The sequence below is a fragment of the Drosophila takahashii genome, chromosome 3R (assembly GCF_030179915.1).
Source record: "Drosophila takahashii strain IR98-3 E-12201 chromosome 3R, DtakHiC1v2, whole genome shotgun sequence".
NCBI lineage: Eukaryota > Metazoa > Arthropoda > Insecta > Diptera > Drosophilidae > Drosophila > Drosophila takahashii.
Genome location: NC_091681.1, coordinates 16,495,967 through 16,515,105, shown reverse-complemented (window position 1 = coordinate 16,515,105; position 19,139 = coordinate 16,495,967). Strand labels below are relative to the sequence as shown.

General features: G+C 40.3%; 3 protein-coding genes across 17 annotated transcripts; 2 read left to right on the top strand and 1 right to left on the bottom strand.

Moving 5' to 3' along the window:
- The first annotated feature begins 1,661 nt into the window (after positions 1 to 1,661).
- Positions 1,662 to 8,494, top strand: MICU3 (Mitochondrial calcium uptake 3). Of its 13 annotated transcripts, none has more exons than XM_017151757.3 (11): positions 1,664 to 1,987; positions 4,679 to 4,820; positions 4,876 to 4,986; positions 5,360 to 5,407; positions 5,466 to 5,548; positions 5,660 to 5,725; positions 5,928 to 6,005; positions 6,437 to 6,529; positions 6,639 to 7,041; positions 7,098 to 7,255; positions 8,150 to 8,494. In XM_017151757.3, the coding sequence occupies exons 1-11, from the start codon at positions 1,730 to 1,732 to the stop codon at positions 8,231 to 8,233; spliced, it is 1,524 nt and encodes a 507-aa protein (XP_017007246.2). In that variant the 5' UTR covers positions 1,664 to 1,729; the 3' UTR covers positions 8,234 to 8,494. The 13 variants fall into 13 exon arrangements, with proteins under 13 accessions (XP_017007242.2, XP_070073900.1, XP_070073896.1 ...); XM_070217796.1 differs by having other exon boundaries at positions 6,636 to 7,041; XM_017151753.3 differs by lacking the exon at positions 8,150 to 8,494 and having other exon boundaries at positions 1,662 to 1,987; positions 6,636 to 7,041; positions 7,098 to 7,651.
- Ire1 (serine/threonine-protein kinase/endoribonuclease Ire1) lies at positions 8,471 to 17,236 on the bottom strand. 3 transcript variants are annotated; one of them, XM_017151752.3, is made up of 7 exons: positions 16,778 to 17,236; positions 16,542 to 16,656; positions 11,855 to 12,298; positions 11,568 to 11,790; positions 10,240 to 11,509; positions 9,977 to 10,141; positions 8,471 to 9,914 (listed from the first exon to the last, which is right to left on the bottom strand). In XM_017151752.3, the coding sequence occupies exons 1-7, from the start codon at positions 16,904 to 16,906 to the stop codon at positions 9,036 to 9,038; spliced, it is 3,225 nt and encodes a 1,074-aa protein (XP_017007241.2). In that variant the 5' UTR covers positions 16,907 to 17,236; the 3' UTR covers positions 8,471 to 9,035. The 3 variants fall into 3 exon arrangements, with proteins under 3 accessions (XP_017007241.2, XP_070073894.1, XP_070073895.1); XM_070217793.1 differs by lacking the exons at positions 16,542 to 16,656; positions 16,778 to 17,236 and adding an exon at positions 13,911 to 14,035; XM_070217794.1 differs by lacking the exons at positions 16,542 to 16,656; positions 16,778 to 17,236 and adding an exon at positions 12,490 to 12,626.
- A 242-nt stretch (positions 17,237 to 17,478) lies between these two features.
- On the top strand, positions 17,479 to 18,430 carry Mrm2 (Mitochondrial rRNA methyltransferase 2). The gene has a single exon (XM_017151767.3). The coding sequence runs from the start codon at positions 17,515 to 17,517 to the stop codon at positions 18,265 to 18,267; it is 753 nt and encodes a 250-aa protein (XP_017007256.2). The 5' UTR covers positions 17,479 to 17,514; the 3' UTR covers positions 18,268 to 18,430.
- Positions 18,431 to 19,139: the final 709 nt, after the last annotated feature.

The window sequence follows — 19,139 nt, the reverse complement described above, 5'->3', positions numbered from 1 at the left end:
TTGCGGACACTAATTGAAACGACTTTATTACTACCAGAAGAAAGGTGGAACGGCAGAGAAAACCAAATACGCATTGCGATTTAAACGACTTTATTACTACCGAAAAGAAGACCAAAATATTGTGTATTTATTATATCGATCGTTCTGTGGGTTTTCTGGTTTGCCCTTGGGGAATTTTACAAGGCAAGAAACGGCGAAGGCGTCAACACAAACATTTTTATGTGCCAACGGATCTTTTGGACGATCGGATCCTCTTTCGAATCGCTTGGACGACGGTCAGTTCTTTTACAACTTTCGCAGGAAATGGATTGGAAAAGGGAAACACAATGCGCCGCTTAAAATTGAAACTAATAATTTACGAGCTCATAACTGGCGAGTGAACGAAAGCCAGCTGAAAAAGGGGCGACTCTTTGGCGGCCCCAAGATCGAATTAGTGGAGCAAAACCCCAAAGTGTCAACTATCCTGGGTTATGAACTTCACCTGAATCGAACTGAGGAAATGGGTAGAAAGGATAGACTTCGTCTTGGGTTTCGCGCGACAGCGGAAAATCAAGTGAAATTGATATTTTCCGTTTCGAAAAGAATTGGAACTGCCGGGGAAACAGAGAACATTTCTATCGAATTTCCATGGGATGTGGGGGAGGGCAACAGGTTTCGTTAGATCATTTTATCGTCTATCAATGGGGACATTTGTTTTCCCATAAAATATTTCGACATTTTTATTGATTTCTAGTTGCATTTTTGTCATATTTCATTCTTGCCCGTCGCTGCAGCCAAGTGAGTCACTGGAATTCGGGAAGTTTGACGGTCAATAAGTTTATTTGTTTTCGATTTTTGCGTAGACCGAGACGCGTCACAAGCGGACTTTGGGCATGCCCAATAAAAATCCCCAATAGTTTGGGGCCAAATATGTACTTTTGCGTCAAGAGCGAACCGCAGAAATTCACGTCGGCAGGATTTTTAATTAGTTTCTGGAAATGTTTGCCACGGATCTGTGTGAACTTAGGCACGTAGTCCCCCTTTTGAGTGACTCAAAATTGGCAATGGTCAATAATTCCAATCATATTGTCACTTATGCGGAAATAATATTTTCGGGAAAGTCCACTCAGGTGTGTCAGTATCTAGTCATATTTCAATAACCATGCAAATTTATGATACAATTGATTTTCAGATACAAGTAAGGTTATTATATTATCATCATATCTGTATTAAATAGTTTAAAAAAGCTCTGTATTTTTTAATAATACTTTTTAATGCTACAATTTAAATATAAAATTTAAAACGATAATTAAATTATTTTAAGCTGATAGGATCAGTTTTGTTCAATCAATAGAGAGTTAGGCATTCAACTCTATTTCAAATGCCCGCCAACTTGCCCGCAGGCAATAATGTGTTGATCTGGCAACTCTCTATTAGCTACGTGACTAGTTTTGACTTTTTACGTTTTGCTATATATATTTTGATTTATTTTATTTTAGTAAAAAATGTAATAGAGAATAGTATGCAAAAATAAGTAAACAATTAGATTATAAAAGAGAGATTTAAATTGATTAAATAAATAAATTATTTAAAACCACAATAACTATCGAATAAATCACAGCGATGTATATTACCATGCACTCCACCTGGCAACCCTAGTTACGCTACGCATCTCTCAACTACGTTACGCACATCACGTCTTTCTATTTGTCACTAGCTTAGTTTTTTTGCTCTTTAAAATTTAGACATAATGGCCAGTGCGGTGGCTAGATTAACGGTTAAAAGTGGCGCTATAATTGCCCAAAGACCCAGTGTGGGCGTGGCCGTTGGTCGATCGGTCAGATTTGCCAGCAGTGCGTCGCAATCGAGCGGAATTCGGGGTCACAAATCGCGACGTCTGCTAACTTTTGTGGGCGGGAGTGCCGTTTCCCTGGCCGCCCTGGCGGCTTTCATTAAGCTTCGATCCGCGGAAAATCCCGTCAATGCAGTCAGCCTCAAAAGACGCATGGTAAATGAAAAGCCTGAAAAGCGCTAACAAGTGTGCCAAGTGTTTGGTGTGGAAAAGTCAATAATTGGATGAAATAGACCTGCGCAGCTATTTTTAGCTTGTGGCATGTCAGTGCCTTACGTTTCGATACGTTACGTTCTACGTAACGCAACGGAAGTGTTTTCTTATCAGCTGTTTTCGAATGTTTTGTTTTGATCTGCTCATTCGCTGCACTATGTTTGTTTTTACTACCGAAACGCCGTTTAATTAGCCTATTAAATTGATTTAATACGTATATGTATATATAAATGCATTCCGATCGATCAAAAGACAACAACAAAACAAAAGCTCTCAAAAATTTAGCTCAGGGTCGTTATCATGATGTAAATTGATTGTTGTTGTTGTTGTGCGTGTCCAAGTTCAATAAAATAGCAACAGCTACAACAACTATTTGTCAACCTGTTGACATTGTCTCTGGGGTAGACCTGGAAAAATATAACGAATAACATGTTGACGTGAGTGGCACTTTGATAAGCTTTTTTGTTGAGTGAGATTCAGGGTGTGAAGTTTAAATATTTACATGAGGCATTTCGGCAATTGCTTATCAGGGATTAGCTTATAGGGCTGGGAATACCCTCCGAACTACACTGTGAAAAAGGGTATTTTAAGATCTGAACCGTTTAAAATGTTCTAAAAAAAACATAAAAATGTGTTTTAAATTTTTAATATAAAATTTATTAATTTATTTGAAAACAGCAATATTTGAGCTTTAAGGAATTATTTTTAAAGGCTTGAAACTCAATAACATTATTATAAATTGTATGATCTCAAAACTTTGTATGATCTTTGTGATATCCTAAAAATCTTCAGTCCCAAATAAAAAGTGACTTTTCTTAGATTTGACAACAATCGATAAAATAATAAAATGCTTTTTAATAAATTTTTAACTAATTAAAATGCTACATTGTATACTTACTTTTTAATGGAGCTTAGATATCACATTTTCTCAGAGGTATCCTCTCGCCAGATCTCGAATCTTCCTTCAAGACTACCATATCTTGCCATCGAAAATATTTAAAACTCCCAAGGCTGCAACCTTTTGGAATTAATTCCAGCGGTAATGCCACACACCTTGAAAAATGCATGATGAAGTGGCAAAGTAGTTAGTCCGATACGCCCACGCACCTGCAGGCGCCAAATACATAGTACGTAGTGCAACTCCCCCGAATGCTGACAGAATGCCAGTTACTGAAAATTTATCTATCAATCGATCTGGTTGCCGATTTGATACACCCACCAATATCCATATCAACATCAACAATAATGCCCAATGCCAGACGCAGGCGTGGCTTCGCTTTTCAGTTGCATTTTGAGCCGGAGTTTGGGACTTGAGTTTTGGCTTTGGATTTTGATATGGCTTTGGTTTTGGTTTCGGCCTGGCCCTGACATGTGTTATGACAACTGCGCCTGATGATGATGAATGAGTTTTAATTGTTGCCTATAAATCCAGCGCCTGCAGCCATTTCGAATCTCTTTGTTCTTGGCGCAGGGTTCTGCTACAGTGGTTAAATATTATTAGAGTTTAAATAAGTATTTACCTTAAATTGTATTTTATTGCCTAAAAAAATTTTAATTTGTGTAGCAAGTATTTGGTAAATTTGTGTAGAAATAAAATGATGTTGAAGTTCTTGAAAAAATTACAACGAGCTTAAACAATCTATTAATTTCCTACGCTATAGTAAGGAAATCTATACTAATTTAATTATACATATTCAGAAGATTAGTTCCATAAATACGACTTCTAAACATATTACTACAACTTAAGAAAAAGGATCTTATAAATATTTTTTCAAATTTAAAAAGTTATTTAAATTAATAGTGAGCTGTAATCCCTTTACCCCTTGAGGACTATTGAAATATTCAAATTTAATTTCTAAAAACAGAACTACTGTTGCCTCTGCTGCAATCGAAATGATGTCAGCTTCAGTTTTATGAGGAATTGTCCCTGGCCCCTTGTGGTTTCTTGGGGGCGTGGGCGTGGCCGCGAAGTGTTTGCTGCACATGTCTAACATTCAAAGTGGCCTTTGTTCGGATCAGTTTTTTTTCGGCTTTTGGGGACAGGCGGCAGACAGGGTTTTCTGGTGTCCCCCGAGCGAGAGTTATGGCCTGGGAGTTGTCTTTGCACCACAAATAAAATACAATTGAGTCATTCGCCCTGTCTACGAGTATGCGGGAAAAATGATTACTTGTTGTGGGTGGCATTAAATGTCAGATTTATGGAGGATCGACGGTCGCAACATGTTCTCAAATCAATTTGACACTTTATTTGCCAAACGACCAACGTGGGAATCCTGTCCGGCGGCTCGTCAAAATCTGAGTTTCGCATTAAATGCAGATCATACATGTAATTCCCGATGCCAGGGGGAGTAAACGGCAAACCGGATCAAATTAATATTTCTGAGCGCGATTGAGGTGCCACTGCTGGGGCATTAATCAAAACGTCACCAGATCAAAAGCGTTCAGATTGCAGTCCCAGCTTTTGTCCATGTCGGCTGACACCGCCTTTGTGACCAACCGGCGGAAATTCGCCTCGATGCGATCCAATCGTTCGCTGATTTATTTCAATTATATTCCCCACCAAATACGCACAACGGCATATTAAGTTACCATCCATCGATGGCCTGATTAATCTCTATCTCTCCGTTCCCGCAGCGCGACGATAGCGAGCTGGAGAATGTGAAGCTGACGGCCAGGGAACGCCGGTTCATCAAGTTTGCCTCGGTGGAGTTCGACGATCAGCTCTACATGACCCCGCAGGACTTTCTGGACTCTGTTGTGGAGCAGGAACCCAGGCGTAATTAAACTCTGAATTTATTTAATATTTTATTTATATTTTATTTATCTTACAGCTCGTCTTAAACGGCGTCAGCTGTCCAACGATGAGGTGGATAAGTACAAGGAAAACACACCAGCTTTGAAAAAGGGTTCAACACGTCTATTTCGCAATCTTAGAGATAAAGGTAATATTTAGAGGCAAAGTAGATATTCTAAGCAGTTAGTTAGTCTAATAATATTTCTTTAAGAAAGCCTTACAGTTGCAGTAAAAATACTTGTTTTTCACATGCAGTCTAGTCAGCTACCTTACTATTTTGATTAAATTAGAATTGCCAAGCAGGTTCGTTTATTAAACTGGCCAATTCAATAAATTCAATTAGCAAACAAGATCTGATAAAAACAGCACATTAAGTTAATTTATGGATTGGTGTTCTATTACAAATGCTTAAGTACTATTTTGTATATTCCAATACATTTTTACACTCGATAAGAATCTGTGCCACAACCAAGCATTTTGTTAAGTAAGTAATAAAATATTCTAAAATATTTATTTTGCAGGCATTGTCTCCTACACGGAATACTTGTTTTTGCTCTCCATTTTAACAAGTAAGTGGTATCTGAAATTCATTAAGTAAGGTATTTCTAAATTCTATACCTATTATAGAACCAAAATCTGGCTTCCGCATTGCCTTCAACATGTTCGACACCGACGGAAATCAGCGGGTGGACAAGGACGAATTTCTAGTGGTAAATAGGAAATCACTATCCCCATCGTGTACTCATAATTCCTATGGGTTCCTCGAATTGATTTTATTTACTTATTATTTAATATCATTTTTGAAAAATGTTTATCATTAGATAATTTCCATTTTGGCCGGCGCTTTAAAAGACACTCAAAATGTCGATCCACAAACCAAGCAAATTGTAAGCATTTCATTTATTAAGTTAAGCTATAATTTAATGGTATAATTTATGAATAATGAAAACCCATTCGAAATAGCTGGCCCAAGGGCGCTGAAGTAAGCTGCACATCACTTACACTTTAGCCTTAGTTTATTTTTACCTTGTGATTTTTTATATAATTTATTTTATTTGATACCCTCCCTAAAATCGATTTCGATGGCAGCTCTCGCGTTTAGTTTCCTACGATGAACAAAGTCAAATGACGAAACCCATGGCAGTGCCTCAAGCGAAGAGGGGTCTAGTAAGTGTTAGCCACCAGAGTTCCCAAAAAAGTATTGGCTTTGCTTCGCGAAAACTCCGCTCAAATTGTACAGAACTCGCGGTATATAGAAGCTAAGTTTAGTTCCGTTGTGTTTTGTTATTTTTTAGAAAAAATAAGTTTTTGTACTTGCTTTGCTTGGAGTTATCTTTATGTTCTTATAAAGATTTTGTTGAAGATTTTTTGAATTTTCAGTTTTTGTTACGTTAGAAGCTTTTGTTATGTTAAGTTTTGTTACTTGCGCTTTTCGTTTTGTATACCAAAAACAGGCCTACACCCTAGAAACGCCACTCCACCACTGTGTTGACCCGTACTAAACCACCTAACTTTTCTTCTCTCCAACCTAACCCCAAAAATCCTGCACAAACAAAATTATATCCCCAAACAAAACCGGCATGTACATATAATCCCAGATGGAGCGCATTTTCAGCGGTGCTTGGAAAGAGAAGCACGGCGAGCAAGAGTCGGAGGAGGAAAACGAGTCCTCAACGCCCACTCCCCTGGAGGTAAGGTCTTCCCGAGAGTCCCAAGCATGAGCCGCCTGGTGTGACTAACTGAAGGGTAATCCTCTCCAGACCACTGCTAATCCTCTTTACCTAACATCTTTTCCAGCAGAGCTATGTGAACGATGGCGAGGGTCTGCAGCGACGCCACATGGTGGCCACCACCCTGCAGCTGCACTTCTTCGGGAAACGGGGCACTGGGGTCATCAACTATGACAACTTCTACCGCTTCATGGACAACCTGCAGACGGAGGTGCTCGAGCTGGAGTTCCACGAGTTCTCCAAGGGCAACAGCGTCATTAGCGAGCTGGACTTTGCCAAAATCCTGCTGCGTTACACGTATTTGGCCACGGATGAGTATGATGTCTTCCTAGAACGCCTGCTGGAGCGGGTCAAAGATGAGAAGGGCATATCGTTCCATGACTTCCGCGACTTTTGCCACTTCCTAAACAATTTGGATGACTTTACGATCGCCATGCGCATGTACACTCTGGCCGATCGGGCCATTTCGAAGGGTAAATTAATTTAAGGTTTAAGGATTTCAGATTTTAATTATATATATTTTTTTTAGATGAATTCTCACGCGCTGTGAAGATCTGCACTGGCTACAAGCTCAGTCCCCACTTGATCGACACCGTGTTTGCCATCTTCGATGCGGATGGCGATGGCCTGTTGTCCTACAAGGAGTTCATAGCCATCATGAAGGATCGCCTGCATCGCGGCTTTAAAGTAAGTGGTCGTTTCTTTGATTACAACGAAGCTCTGGACGCCTATGACGAGCCCGCTTATCCCCTGTTTGTGGCCTGGCGACATCGGGTGTGCAGGCACCTGGATTACTTCATCGACAGCGATGCACTTTGGCACTGATTTTTTTAGTTTAATTTAATTTAACTATTATATACCTCGTTTTGTTTGCCGCTTTTGTCCTAATCTCGTTGACCAGCATTGAATGTGTGTGTTTGTCTAGTTATTGTCTCGCTTTAAGCTTAATGTTTGACTTCCCTTACTTTTAGTTTATTTTTTAAGATATTAACTCAGCTCTATGACATTTATTTTACATATTATTAATATTATTCTTATTTTGAATTGGCCATTTAACCATTAAAAACTGATATTGACACAGAATTGGTTTTTTATTTGTTGCACCTTTGTTTGTCCTTAGAAAAACATTTTTGAAATGCAAGGGACAAACCTTTGAACTGTTTAAATTTACTTTTAGTATCTAGAAATTGCTGTTTATTTTTACACCCACTTGTTATCATTTCCATTTTCATCGAATTGCTTGTCGGAGGTCTGTCATTTGTGACTCACTACGCGCCTAACAATGAACTGTGCCTGTGCCGCGTTTATATTGTCCAGGTTAAAAGTCCAAGCTCCAGCTGATTAGCAATGAGTTGTGTTTTCTTTCCCTAGCAAGATGTTGTAGACCCCGATGAGCGTCTAAAGGTTTCCATTGAGGTAGTCACGCCAAAAGGTGATGAGGTTAGTGGGCAGAGGAACCCACAAACTGTTTCTTTTTCTCTCTTGCTGCTTATCAATCACTTTTGTGTCTCCCATTTCATTTCTTCAATGTTCTACTCTATCTCGTCGCCTAAAACTAATCCTAATTATATTGCCTTACAGTCCGTGGCCAAATCGGAGGGCTGGGATGCCTTTAGATACTGCGTACGCAACGAGATGAAGAACATGATGAAGTCCGCCAATTGAATCACACAAACAACGAGTAAACAATGCCAAAGTGAAACAAATTCTAGTTACAAAACTTTTCTTCTAAAGAACCAAAATCTCGTGTATAGTAATAGTTTTTATATTTGTTGATCCCTTGAACTATTTATGAATTTGTTATTGAACTAAGCACCCATCTCTTATAGCCAAAATTCTGAGAAATTGTTTAAAATTGGCAGTCAAGTGCCACCTTGTTATACATGTGTAGCGAAAATAAAATTGTTTTGTAAAATTTGTATTACATTTTTATTTAGTTTTCATTTTGATTAAGCTTAAGAATTCTTAGAAAATGCGGCTCGTTGTCAAGCATTAAGTTGTCCATCAACTGAAATATTTCATTCTTTAACTTTAAAACTAAGTGCTTTTATAATAGGTATAAAAACTAAAAACCTTCTGCTTGTCGAGGATCTCCGCGAATGGGAGGATTGTTGGGGTAGGTCTCTTAACTAATGCATAAATATACAATAAGTCTAAGTACTATATATATTAAACTCGAACTATTTGTCTAGATCAATATGCACTTGGGCATTAAACAAAAATCAAAAATTATCACAGTTAAATTGCGTGCATTCGACAGACGACACACTACATTATTCTTATGTGGTATACAAAATAGTTTCATTTTTTGTTAATTATCGTTGAATATTTTTGCTAAGAACTGAATTGGGAATCGTTTTGGAATAGTTGCATATACACAAATTGCACAATTAAATATTAATAATAAAATTAATAAATGACTAAAACTAAATCTTGTCTATTCTGATCTTCTGGGTTTTTCATTGCCCTAATCCTGTGTTGAAGGCGGCAGCGTCCAGCTTACGTACTTCTCCTTGTCCTGTGTGTCCTTGTGGCCACCGTTGTAATTGCGATTGTTTCCCGGCTTCGAATATCGCCGGAACTTGAAATTTGCAAACACATCACGCTTGCCGTCGGGATCCAGTGATTGTCCATCTAGCTCCAGATTTCGCTGCAGCCCAACGCCGGCAATCGGCAGATCATCGCTGGGCTTACGGAAGTTGTAAAGCCCCTTCCGCTGCTTCAGCTGCTGAGCTTGGCTGCTTGCGGGTGGTGGTGTCCTCTTCGGGCTACCAATCTTCGGCAGCGGCTTGGGATCCCGCATCAGCATGGGGAACAACGCGTCATCCGCATCGAAGTACCACGGGCGGGAAAAGTGATAGCCGGCACTGTAGTACGGCTTGAAGATGGGCTCGTTTGAGCAAATACTGAACGCATGGTAGGCATGTGATATGAGCTGCGGAAAGCGGTCCACCCAGTAGTTGGTGAACTCGTGCGGTATGCAGCCCAGCATCTCCTGGGCGGCCGGCGTTAGCTCGTGATAGTGATGCTTCTTGTTGCGCAGAGCACGCAGCAAGTCTCTCACACTGGCGCCCATGTAACCGCGATACTTTCTCAAATCATCCGTGATCATCGGGTCCAAATGGACATTCCAATCTTCTAGCACGACTATCCTGCCGTTCTTCTCCAACGACTTGAGCGGCTCGGCATGGAATTGCAGCTTTTCCACACGATCACTGACATCCTGCAGGAACGAGAGCATCTTGGGCTCATCCCAGAAGAGTGGATGGTTGCCAATACAGCGGGCTGGAGGACGTGCTTGCGGATCCTTGTGTATCATGTCCGATATTAATTGTTCAGCAAGGATCTTGAAAATAAATTATGATAAATATAATATAAATAATAATTACTTATTTTTTAGTTACTTACAATACGGCTAACCTCGCTGTCGTCTTCTGTGCGCAGCTTGGCCAGATTGAACTCGTGCGAGAGTATGTTGGCCTGGCGCTTCAGATTGTCCCCAAAGGCGTGGTGACCTCCACTCAGGACATAATAATAGACGCAACCCAGTGAGAAGATATCCACAGCAGTTGTCTGCAAATAAAAAAAGGATATTAATATTTGTAAGTTCTAAAGTTGTCATAAAAATAATATGGTTAAAAAATATGTAAAAATCTATAATAAAAGCCTACCGTTCTCTGGGATCGCATCATTTCGGGGGCTATCCATCCATCGGTGCCAGTTACACCTGAACGGCGGGAGAAACTGGTCTTGCCAAAATTGAGCTTCTTGCAAAGTCCAAAATCGGAAATCATTACACGGACTTTGCCCTTAGCGTCTGGTAGCGAAATTAAAACATTCTGTGGCTTGATGTCGCGATGTACAATGTCAAGGGAGTGGAGATGACTCAAACCGGCTGAAGCCTGGCTCAGCACTTGCCAGACATCGATGTGATTTTGCAGTTCCAGCGAGCGATCTCCTTCGGTATAATCCTGCAAAGTGGCCGCACACAATTCGACGGCTATGTAGCGGAACTGGCGATCCTGTTCGGTGCAAAAGTAACGCACCACATTTTCATGCGCATCCGATTCCCGCAGCAGGGCCACCTCGCGGTCAGCAAAGGTGAAGCACTCGGGCAGCAGCCTTTTTACGGCTACGAAACGCTCCTCAAAGGTTCCCTTAAAGACGAACGTTCCCTCGCAGCCCTTGCCCAGCACCTCGTTTGTGCTGAAGCTGATCTTGCCCACGCGCACCTGTCCGTTACCCAAATCCACTAGGTCCTCGGCACTCGCATTGCTGCCATTGCTGCCGGTGCTGCCATTGGAACCATTCTGGGCTATGGCAAAGGTTTTGGAGCCATTCTCGCTCTGCTTTTGCAATTCCCTCATGGTGCTGCAGGTGTACCAGAACAGGGCAATCATTCCCAGAACGATGACTATCAGAATTTGATGCACCTTTCCGCTCGGGTGTTCCATAAACCACTCGTTGATAAAGGCCTGCACCTTATTACTGTTTTGCAGAATTATTGTCTTTGTCCGATTAATGGTGTTTCCATTTGTCCGCTGATCAATGCCAATTTCGACTAGCTCCGGATCCGTTTGCACGCCAATGTCGGCGGCATTCTTTTCATTGTTGGCCAACAGACCGTAGCCATCGTTGTAGTTGTGAATGGTAGCCAGGCTCTGGACTCCCTTGGTGGTAGATGGCGTTGGTGAGAGCTGCAGGTTGCCATTGCCCTCGTTGGGCATATTGTAGTGTCCCAACATAATGCCTGGATGCTCTTGCAGCACATCGTTAATGTAAATGGTACGGGGATCGGTCTCCTGGTTGCTGGACTGCTCTCCTGTAGGTCCGTCGAGCAGTTTAATGGGTGGCGCTGTGGAGATGCGAGGCGTGTTCTTGTCCACCAGCGACGGTAGGGCGTACAAGCCCTTTTGGTGCTCGCCCACATACAAGGATTGGCTGGTAAATGAAGAACAATTTAGTAGGGAATAGCACATAGAGAAATATCCTCGCTTACAATAGCTTCACGGTATTCACATTCCCAGTCTTCGACTCCTCCAGAATGGCCTGGTAAGCCTCATCGGAGACCGTGGTAAAGGGCACGCTGAGTAGGCCATCGGGTCCCAGGAGAAAAGCGGCCACCACTGGACTGCTCAGATCCCGCTGCCACAAAAATTTACCATGTTTGCGATCCAGTGTTACTATTTGCCCATTGGTGGTTGTGGTCAGATGGATATATTCTGTAAAAAGGGGGAAAATTATTAGTAACTGCATAGAAACATCATATATTCTAAAAGCTCTCACCATATTCCTTCGCCAATTCTGGAGGAGCGCTGACAGCATTGTAGTCGTAGAAAGTGATATTCCATGGCTTGGCATTCTTGTTCTTGGTCAGGCTATCGTACATCATAACCGTGTACTGAGTCCGACCGAGATAAATGGCCCGCGATGTGGCCCAGCCAATTTGCTCGCCCTCCTTGCCATCCATGCTGGCATCTCCGAATCCCATGACCTTCTCCCGTCTACCCGTCTTGGGATCCACCATATACCATGTGTCGCTCTTCTTACCAGAGTACAGGATTCCATCGGAGGAACGACAGGGGGCATTGGCCACCAGTTGGGGAATTGTATACGGTAGTTTTTTGAGACTGCCCATCTGGCCCAACTGGTAAATGCTGCCATCTCGAGGATCGGGCAGAAAGTGGGGAACCTGCACATTCTCCTGGGGCTCTGCTACAATGGGAGGATCTGAAATAGAAAATTATGTTGTTAGTTAAATATTACAAATTTTAAGGTAGTCATTTCAATCGGTGCTCAGCTTTTAATAAAATTACAAATAATAACTGATGCATTTCGTTAAAAAATTTTCAAAGCTATAAACATTTTATGATAATGCTCTAAAATTTAACATTGAAAAAAAATTATTTATTTTTATGCACCTGCATGTAGAGTAGATACGAAATAGCTTTAAAATAGTCCATGTACTATTTGAATTGTAAATCGTAGACTGCATCGAATTCATTAAAATGTTTTGTCTACAACCAGTAACTTGTATTTTTTCCGGCAAGAAACACAGCTCCTAATAATATTTATGAACGATAAGAGTATCTTCCCATTAATGCGAAAAATGAAGTTTTCTAAAAATGTTACTTAGTCTTATGATTACCGAGTAATAAAAGTTTAACGTTGATGTTTAATGAATTTCAAAATAAATGATAATAAATGAAAACTTTAATGTTTTCCCAGAACTTTTGTTATGAATTGAAATTTAACATCGTGGAATTTTTTATACTCTTTTATTCAAGAGAAGAAACCTTTTGAATTCGTAATTTAAGAACTGATAATTCCGTCGCGTTAAGTTAATGATTGTTTCTTTCATTATATAAATTTTAACAGCTTCAATCAATTTTCCTTTTTAAAAGGTATCAATTTTTTTACATTGTCATCTGTTTAATCTATAAAATCAACATGTTTTTTATGGTGAACCCCCTTTATAGTAAACAATTTCAAGTGAGCATTTCCATTTGATTTCCTGATATCGCTGCAACTAACATGAAGCGCTAAAGTAAAGTAAATGTAATAAATATTAACCAGAACCTGTTCCCGATAACGCTTATCTCGGTGTACTTATTATAAGGGAAGAGAACGAAAGTGTAATCTATAATAACCCCTCTCAGAAAACACGAGGCGCGCATTTTCTGGTGCACATTAAAGAACATGAGTATTTTCCACAAAAATGGCCGAATAAATTAAGCGGGTTTTTGGCGCAAGAGACAAAGTCAAACCAAACAACAGTTGGGTAAATACGAAATAGACCTGGGGAGCCACGGCTGATCGTTTCCAAAGTGTTTATGCCAGCCGTGTTGGCAATTTCTGTTATCGCCAACAATTCGCTTAAGGCAACAGCGTTAAATTCTGACTTTGCAATGAATGCAAATGGCCACCGCCTTGCACGAAAAATGACGGAATAATTTAAACAAAATTGAATTATTACCAGGCAGAGCCGTCAACCAATATCGAGTAATGAAAGCAAACATATTTAGTGTAGTGCCCATCGTTATCAGTAATTAGTTTCAACCCCAAACACATGGCTGGGTATACAAAAAGATTCCCGGCATTAATCGAGTGTTGCCACAACTTCTGGGGCAGGTCATTTAACCCGGAGCGGCACTTTCATTAGCATTGGCATTCTAATTGGCCAACGGTAGACGTAGACAAAACCTGATTCCGTCTCGTGATGAGGTAATAGAACGAAGCCTATATCGCAACACTGATCTGCCGTGTTAGACCCGGCGAATCGCGGTATGTATGTAGGTAATTACCGCGAATCAAAAACAAATTATTGGCTTGAATAACTCACAGAAATATCAAATAAATACTGCGCTTTATTTGGAAACCCCAGGTCAGATGCTGTCCACATGTTTGTCCCCCTGAATTTTCAATCATTTGCAGTTCCACGAAGCCAAACGACAAGCGGCCAGCATGAAATTTCTAATAATACGAATGGACATACATGTGTATTGCAGCTATCACATAAAACAATCTTTACGGGGCGTGGGTTTTTTATTTCTAAAAACATTTAAGCAAACATGTGGAGGGCGTATTGTCCAGGGAATCATTTGGCATAACTCCAATAATTTAGTTTTGGGGTAATAAAAGAGAGTTATTCGGGCCGTACTTATCGAAAAGTAAATGGTTTGAAGTGGAAAAACAATCACAAAGCCCGTGGGTGCTATAAATAGCAAGAGCCCAAGTCAACTGGGACCAAGTTAATAAGAAATACCCGATGGAATTCAATAAATCGAATTGGGACTACCCTTTCTTTAGTTTTCAAATAAAAAAGCATTTTGGTAATTACGTAATTGAGTAAACATTATAATAATAGTAACCTACAAATGCACTTATCTATGGACAAGGTCCATCAACCCCTTTAATCGTATTAACAAACCGCCGTGTTTACAAACTTTGTATTTCTTTGCCATTATGACTCATCTAGCTTCACCGATTCCCATCGAATCTTAGAGGTTAATGCGAAACAGGCAAATGACGGAAAGATTAACGTGTTTGAGCCATCGAAAATCAATACGTCACGTATTGATAAATCGTAGGAATATTCAATGAGCCGAAAGGGAAACGGCCCAAAGTCCCAACCACCCACAACGTGAAGGGTATGGGCATACAGCAACTGGTGATACGACTGGCTGGCAACTTAATTGGAGGAATTGTGTGCCGAGAACGCTTGTCGAGATTGCGTATATACGTGAGACTCTTATCAGGCCACAGGCACAATACAAAACATAACGCAGCGAGAGTGAAAATAATAGAGCACGAATGGCGGGAGAAAGATCTATCCTAGGCAATTACATCTTCTGTGCGATACGAAACAACGCGATGAGCTCATCGAGCGCATATTTGTGCAACACATTTTGCACTTCAAATGGCGAGTGCAACACCCTGGGGAAGTGGTAATTTTCCAGGAGGGAAATGAGATAGTATATGAACAGATAGCTATTTTAAATCTTAAAAAAAAATGTAAATGAAAACTTTACTATGGAAATACTGCGTGAATTTCTGTAAATTAAAGTCTTACTACATATTGTGACAATAGAAATAATAAGTATTAATTAAACTACTAAAAAAAATAAAATCTTGGTTTTGAAGAAGTTTAAAGTAAGATTCCCCTGTTTTACTTTGTAATAAACACCTAAAATTAACCACACAAATTTTTTTTATCAAAACTTTAATCTTCCCATATTTTTGGAGTTCGTGATTCACGTTAATTTAATTCAAAAAGTATTACAAATCCTACCAAAAACAAATTGTATATAAGTTTAAAAAAACTTGAGTGAGAAAGTTCACCATAACATAGTCTTTTGAAAAGTTTTAGTTTTTTTTTTTAAGTTTTTTAAGTAATGGAAGTAAGTAATCAATTCATAAATCTATTTATATCCGTTACTCGTAGAGTAAAAGGGTATATTAGATTCGTGCAAAAGTATGTAACAGGTAGAAGGAAGCGTTTCCGACCCTATAAACTATATATATTCTTGATCAGGATCACTAGCCGAGTCGATCTAGCCATGTCCGTCTGTCCGTCTGTCCGTCTGTCCGTCTGTCCGTCTGTCTGTCCGTCTGTCTGTCTGTATGAACGCTGAGATCTCGGAGACTATAAAAGCTAGAAGATTGACATTTTGCATGCAGATTCTAGGAGTTCCTACGCAGCGCAAGTTTGTTTCAAAAGGGTACCACGCCCCCTCTAACGCCACAATCGCTTATATACGATTTTAAAAATTTCAATATTTCGGAAAAGTAAAAATGCAGTTTTATTGTGTTTATCAATACCTAACGAAATGTAGAAGAAATTTTTTAAATCGGACCATTCGTTAAAAAGTTACGGCGGATCAAAGGAAGGAAGGAGACTTCGCACTCCCTTTAGCTGAGTAACGGGTATCTGATAGTCGGGGCACCCGACTATAGCGTTCTCTCTTGTTTTTTTTTGATAACTTTTTTATAGCATTTTTTAGCTCTTATCAACTTATTTTTTATTTCGTGATTCACTGTTTTAGCTTACGTTATTTTCATCCGGCAATAAATTTCTTTAAAAAAACAGGGAAATAAATATTATGTATATTATATCTACATTTTTTATTATGTCTACATTTTTTAGAAAGTTTAAATTCCTATCAATTTTTAGAATAAGGGTGTGAGTATTCCTTAATAATCTTTTCCTCTCCTAAAAACCCATTTTTGATAAGAAGGACCCTTATGTGCCGTCTTATGTTTCGTCTAAATTTTTTAGAAAGTTTAAATTCCTAACAATTTTCAGAATAAGGGTGGGAGTATTCCTTAATAATATTTTCTTTTCCTCAAAACCCAGTATTTGATAAGAAGGACCCCTATGAGCCATCATATGTTTCGAATCCCACACTTAGGTCCGTCAAATGGGGGTGCCGTGAAAGTGGGAAGTGGGAAAGTGGAGTGCCCGCGTAATTACCATCTGCTATTGTCCAGCGTATTTCGCTGGTCACCGGATCGATGGCCGTCAGTCCGCCGCCCAGAGTGGAGAACACCATCAGCGCCTCCTCGTCGCGGGCCAAATCCGTGCAGTCCTGCGGTTGGAGAGACCGGGTAAAGTTATGACCAACATATCGAAGGCGGGTGATGAAATATTAATTGACGGGGCGCCCAATGTTAACCCTTAGTGGGTCACCGTGCCGTGTCTCCACTCACCGTCTTCTCATCCTCGCCGCTGCTGACGACTTCTGCCGAGTCGGCCTGTTTGGCTTTGGCTATAGCTGATGCAATAGGCCCGCTGGCCAGCAAAAATAACACGCAACAAACCACAACGCAGAATCTCATTTTGCAAAACACAATCGGCTTCTACAGCCGGTCGGGGGGTGGGGGGAAATTAAGAAAGAGCGAGAGAGAGGGAGCACTAATTTCTGCGATTTCCGATCCGTTTTCAGTTTGCACTTGCAGTCACTTTTGGTTTGTTGTTTCTGGCATATTATCGCCCCTTCTTGATGGCTTTTCAATCCTTAAACACTGTTTGTCAGCCTTGCCGGGGTTAACTTTACATTTTCATCGCACTCGCGTTCAATATTTTCCAATTACATTCGCCATTGTTGAGTTGAGAATTTGTCGAGTGAGCGGAGTAGAGTGACAGTGGGCGGATAGTTGGAAAAGACCAGGGTTTCAGTGTGACCATATCGCGCAGTCTGCAGAATGTCAGATCATGTTGCAGGCCGTTCACACAGGTCGCTGTTGTGGTAGATAAGGATGTTCCTGCGTTACTTATTAAAAAATATGTTACTATTCTCGAGATTCTCAATTTTTGAACTTTAAAAACTATTTGGATTTCCTGTATTCTTCACTTAGAATAAATTCATTAACCATGTTAAATGTAGCTGTAAGTGCAACTGCGTCGCCTGTGTGAACGTCTGCTAAACACTTCGATAAATTACACAATGCGGCTTGTTTTTACGGCTAATTCCGTTTTTAAACGCCTGCTGCACACGGAAATTGCCGGAAAGTATGCCAAGCAGCAGCCGCGGAACCTCAAGGGCCGGAGCAAGAGCTCCCAGGAGTGGCTCACGCGGCAGCTGGCGGATCCGTATGTGGAGAAGGCCCGCATGATGAACTATCGCTGCCGCAGCGCCTTCAAACTGATGGAGATTGATGACAAGTACGGAATCCTGCGGCCAGGCGACACAGTTCTGGACTGCGGAGCAGCTCCTGGTAGCTGGACCCAAGTGGCCGTGGAGCGGACCAATGCCAATGGAAAGCAGGAGCGAGCGGCACAGGGAGCCGTCTTTAGCATCGACCTGTTGCATTTCCATGCTGTGCCGGGTGCCACAATCTTCGGCGGCATGGATTTCACCTCCTCCCTAGCACAGAAACGATTGAGGGAGTCCTTGAAGGACAGAAGGGTCAACTGCGTGCTCTCCGACATGGCGCCCAATGCCACCGGAGTGAGGATGCTGGACCAGGAGAGCATCACGAACCTCTGCTACGAGGTGCTCCGCTTTGCTTTGGCCATGTCCGCCCCGCAGGCCCATCTGGTGGTCAAGGTGTGGGACAATGGGGATGTGCCCAAGCTGGAGCGGGACATGCTTAGGTTTTACGAGAAGGTTAAGCGCGTGAAACCGCGCGCCAGTCGCGGGGATTCGGCTGAACACTTCCTGGTGGCCAGGAACTTTAAGGGAGCACCGGATAGTTGATTAATTATAGCCTTAACTTGTTGATAGTCATTTGTTTTATTAAAATGTTGTTAAATCTTTAGGGCTTGTACTCAACCCAACAAAAAGTCGTCCAAAACGTCATATAAAAAAAACGTAAAGAAATTTTATTTCATATGAAGTTTTTTGTTTCGGAGGACTTTTTGTTGGGTTGAGTACTAGCCCTCAAGATAAATAAAGGGGAGTGTTCCCTAAAGATCTTTAGAAATAAGCCTAAATTGTATCTAGCCTGTAAAGTCATTTGTTTTAATAAAACGTTATTGTTAAAACCACTTTCAACCACTTCACTTTCAATTAAGACAATAATAAAGGGGAGTTGTTATTAAACAATTTATTGTAAAACCATATAATCTCTAGATCACATTAGATAAAAAATTAAAGGGGAGTTTTTGAATTTTTTGTAACAGTAGCAAAGAGATTTATTAAAAAACTCAACACCATTTATTTTAGATAGATTTCATAAAAATATAGATCATTAAAAAGGAGTATAGTATTGTAAAAAACATGATCTTTACTTTCAATTAAGACAATAATAAAGGGGAGTTGTCATTAAACAATTTATTGTAAAACCATGTAATCTCTAGATCATATAAGATAAGAAAATTAAAGGGGAGTTTTTGAATTTAGGTAACAGTTTAAAAACTTAACCCCCTTTATTCCAGATAGATTTCATAAAAATATAGATAAATAAAAATGAGTATAATATTTTTAAAAACATTGTCTTCACTTTTAATTAAGACAATACTAAAGGGGAGTTGTCATTAAACAATTTATTGTAAAACCATGTAATCTCTAGATCACATTAGATAATAGAATTTAAGGGGAGTATTTGAATTTAAGTAACAGTCGCATAG

Excerpts from the sequence above, each read along its gene's own strand:
- Ire1 (XM_017151752.3), bottom strand. The coding sequence starts at position 16,906 with ATGAGATTCTGCGTTGTGGTTTGTTGCGTGTTATTTTTGCTGGCCAGC. Across the intron at positions 12,299-16,541 it reads ACGCTGGACAATAGCAGATG|ATCCTCCCATTGTAGCAGAG; the intron begins GTAATTACGCGG and ends TTTCTATTTCAG. Across the intron at positions 11,791-11,854 it reads AGAATTGGCGAAGGAATATG|AATATATCCATCTGACCACA; the intron begins GTGAGAGCTTTT and ends CCCTTTTTACAG.
- MICU3 (XM_017151753.3), top strand. The coding sequence starts at position 1,730 with ATGGCCAGTGCGGTGGCTAGATTAACGGTTAAAAGTGGCGCTATAATT. Across the intron at positions 4,821-4,875 it reads TGTGGAGCAGGAACCCAGGC|CTCGTCTTAAACGGCGTCAG; the intron begins GTAATTAAACTC and ends TTTATCTTACAG. Across the intron at positions 5,726-5,927 it reads ATCCACAAACCAAGCAAATT|CTCTCGCGTTTAGTTTCCTA; the intron begins GTAAGCATTTCA and ends TTTCGATGGCAG.
- Mrm2 (XM_017151767.3), top strand. The coding sequence starts at position 17,515 with ATGCGGCTTGTTTTTACGGCTAATTCCGTTTTTAAACGCCTGCTGCAC.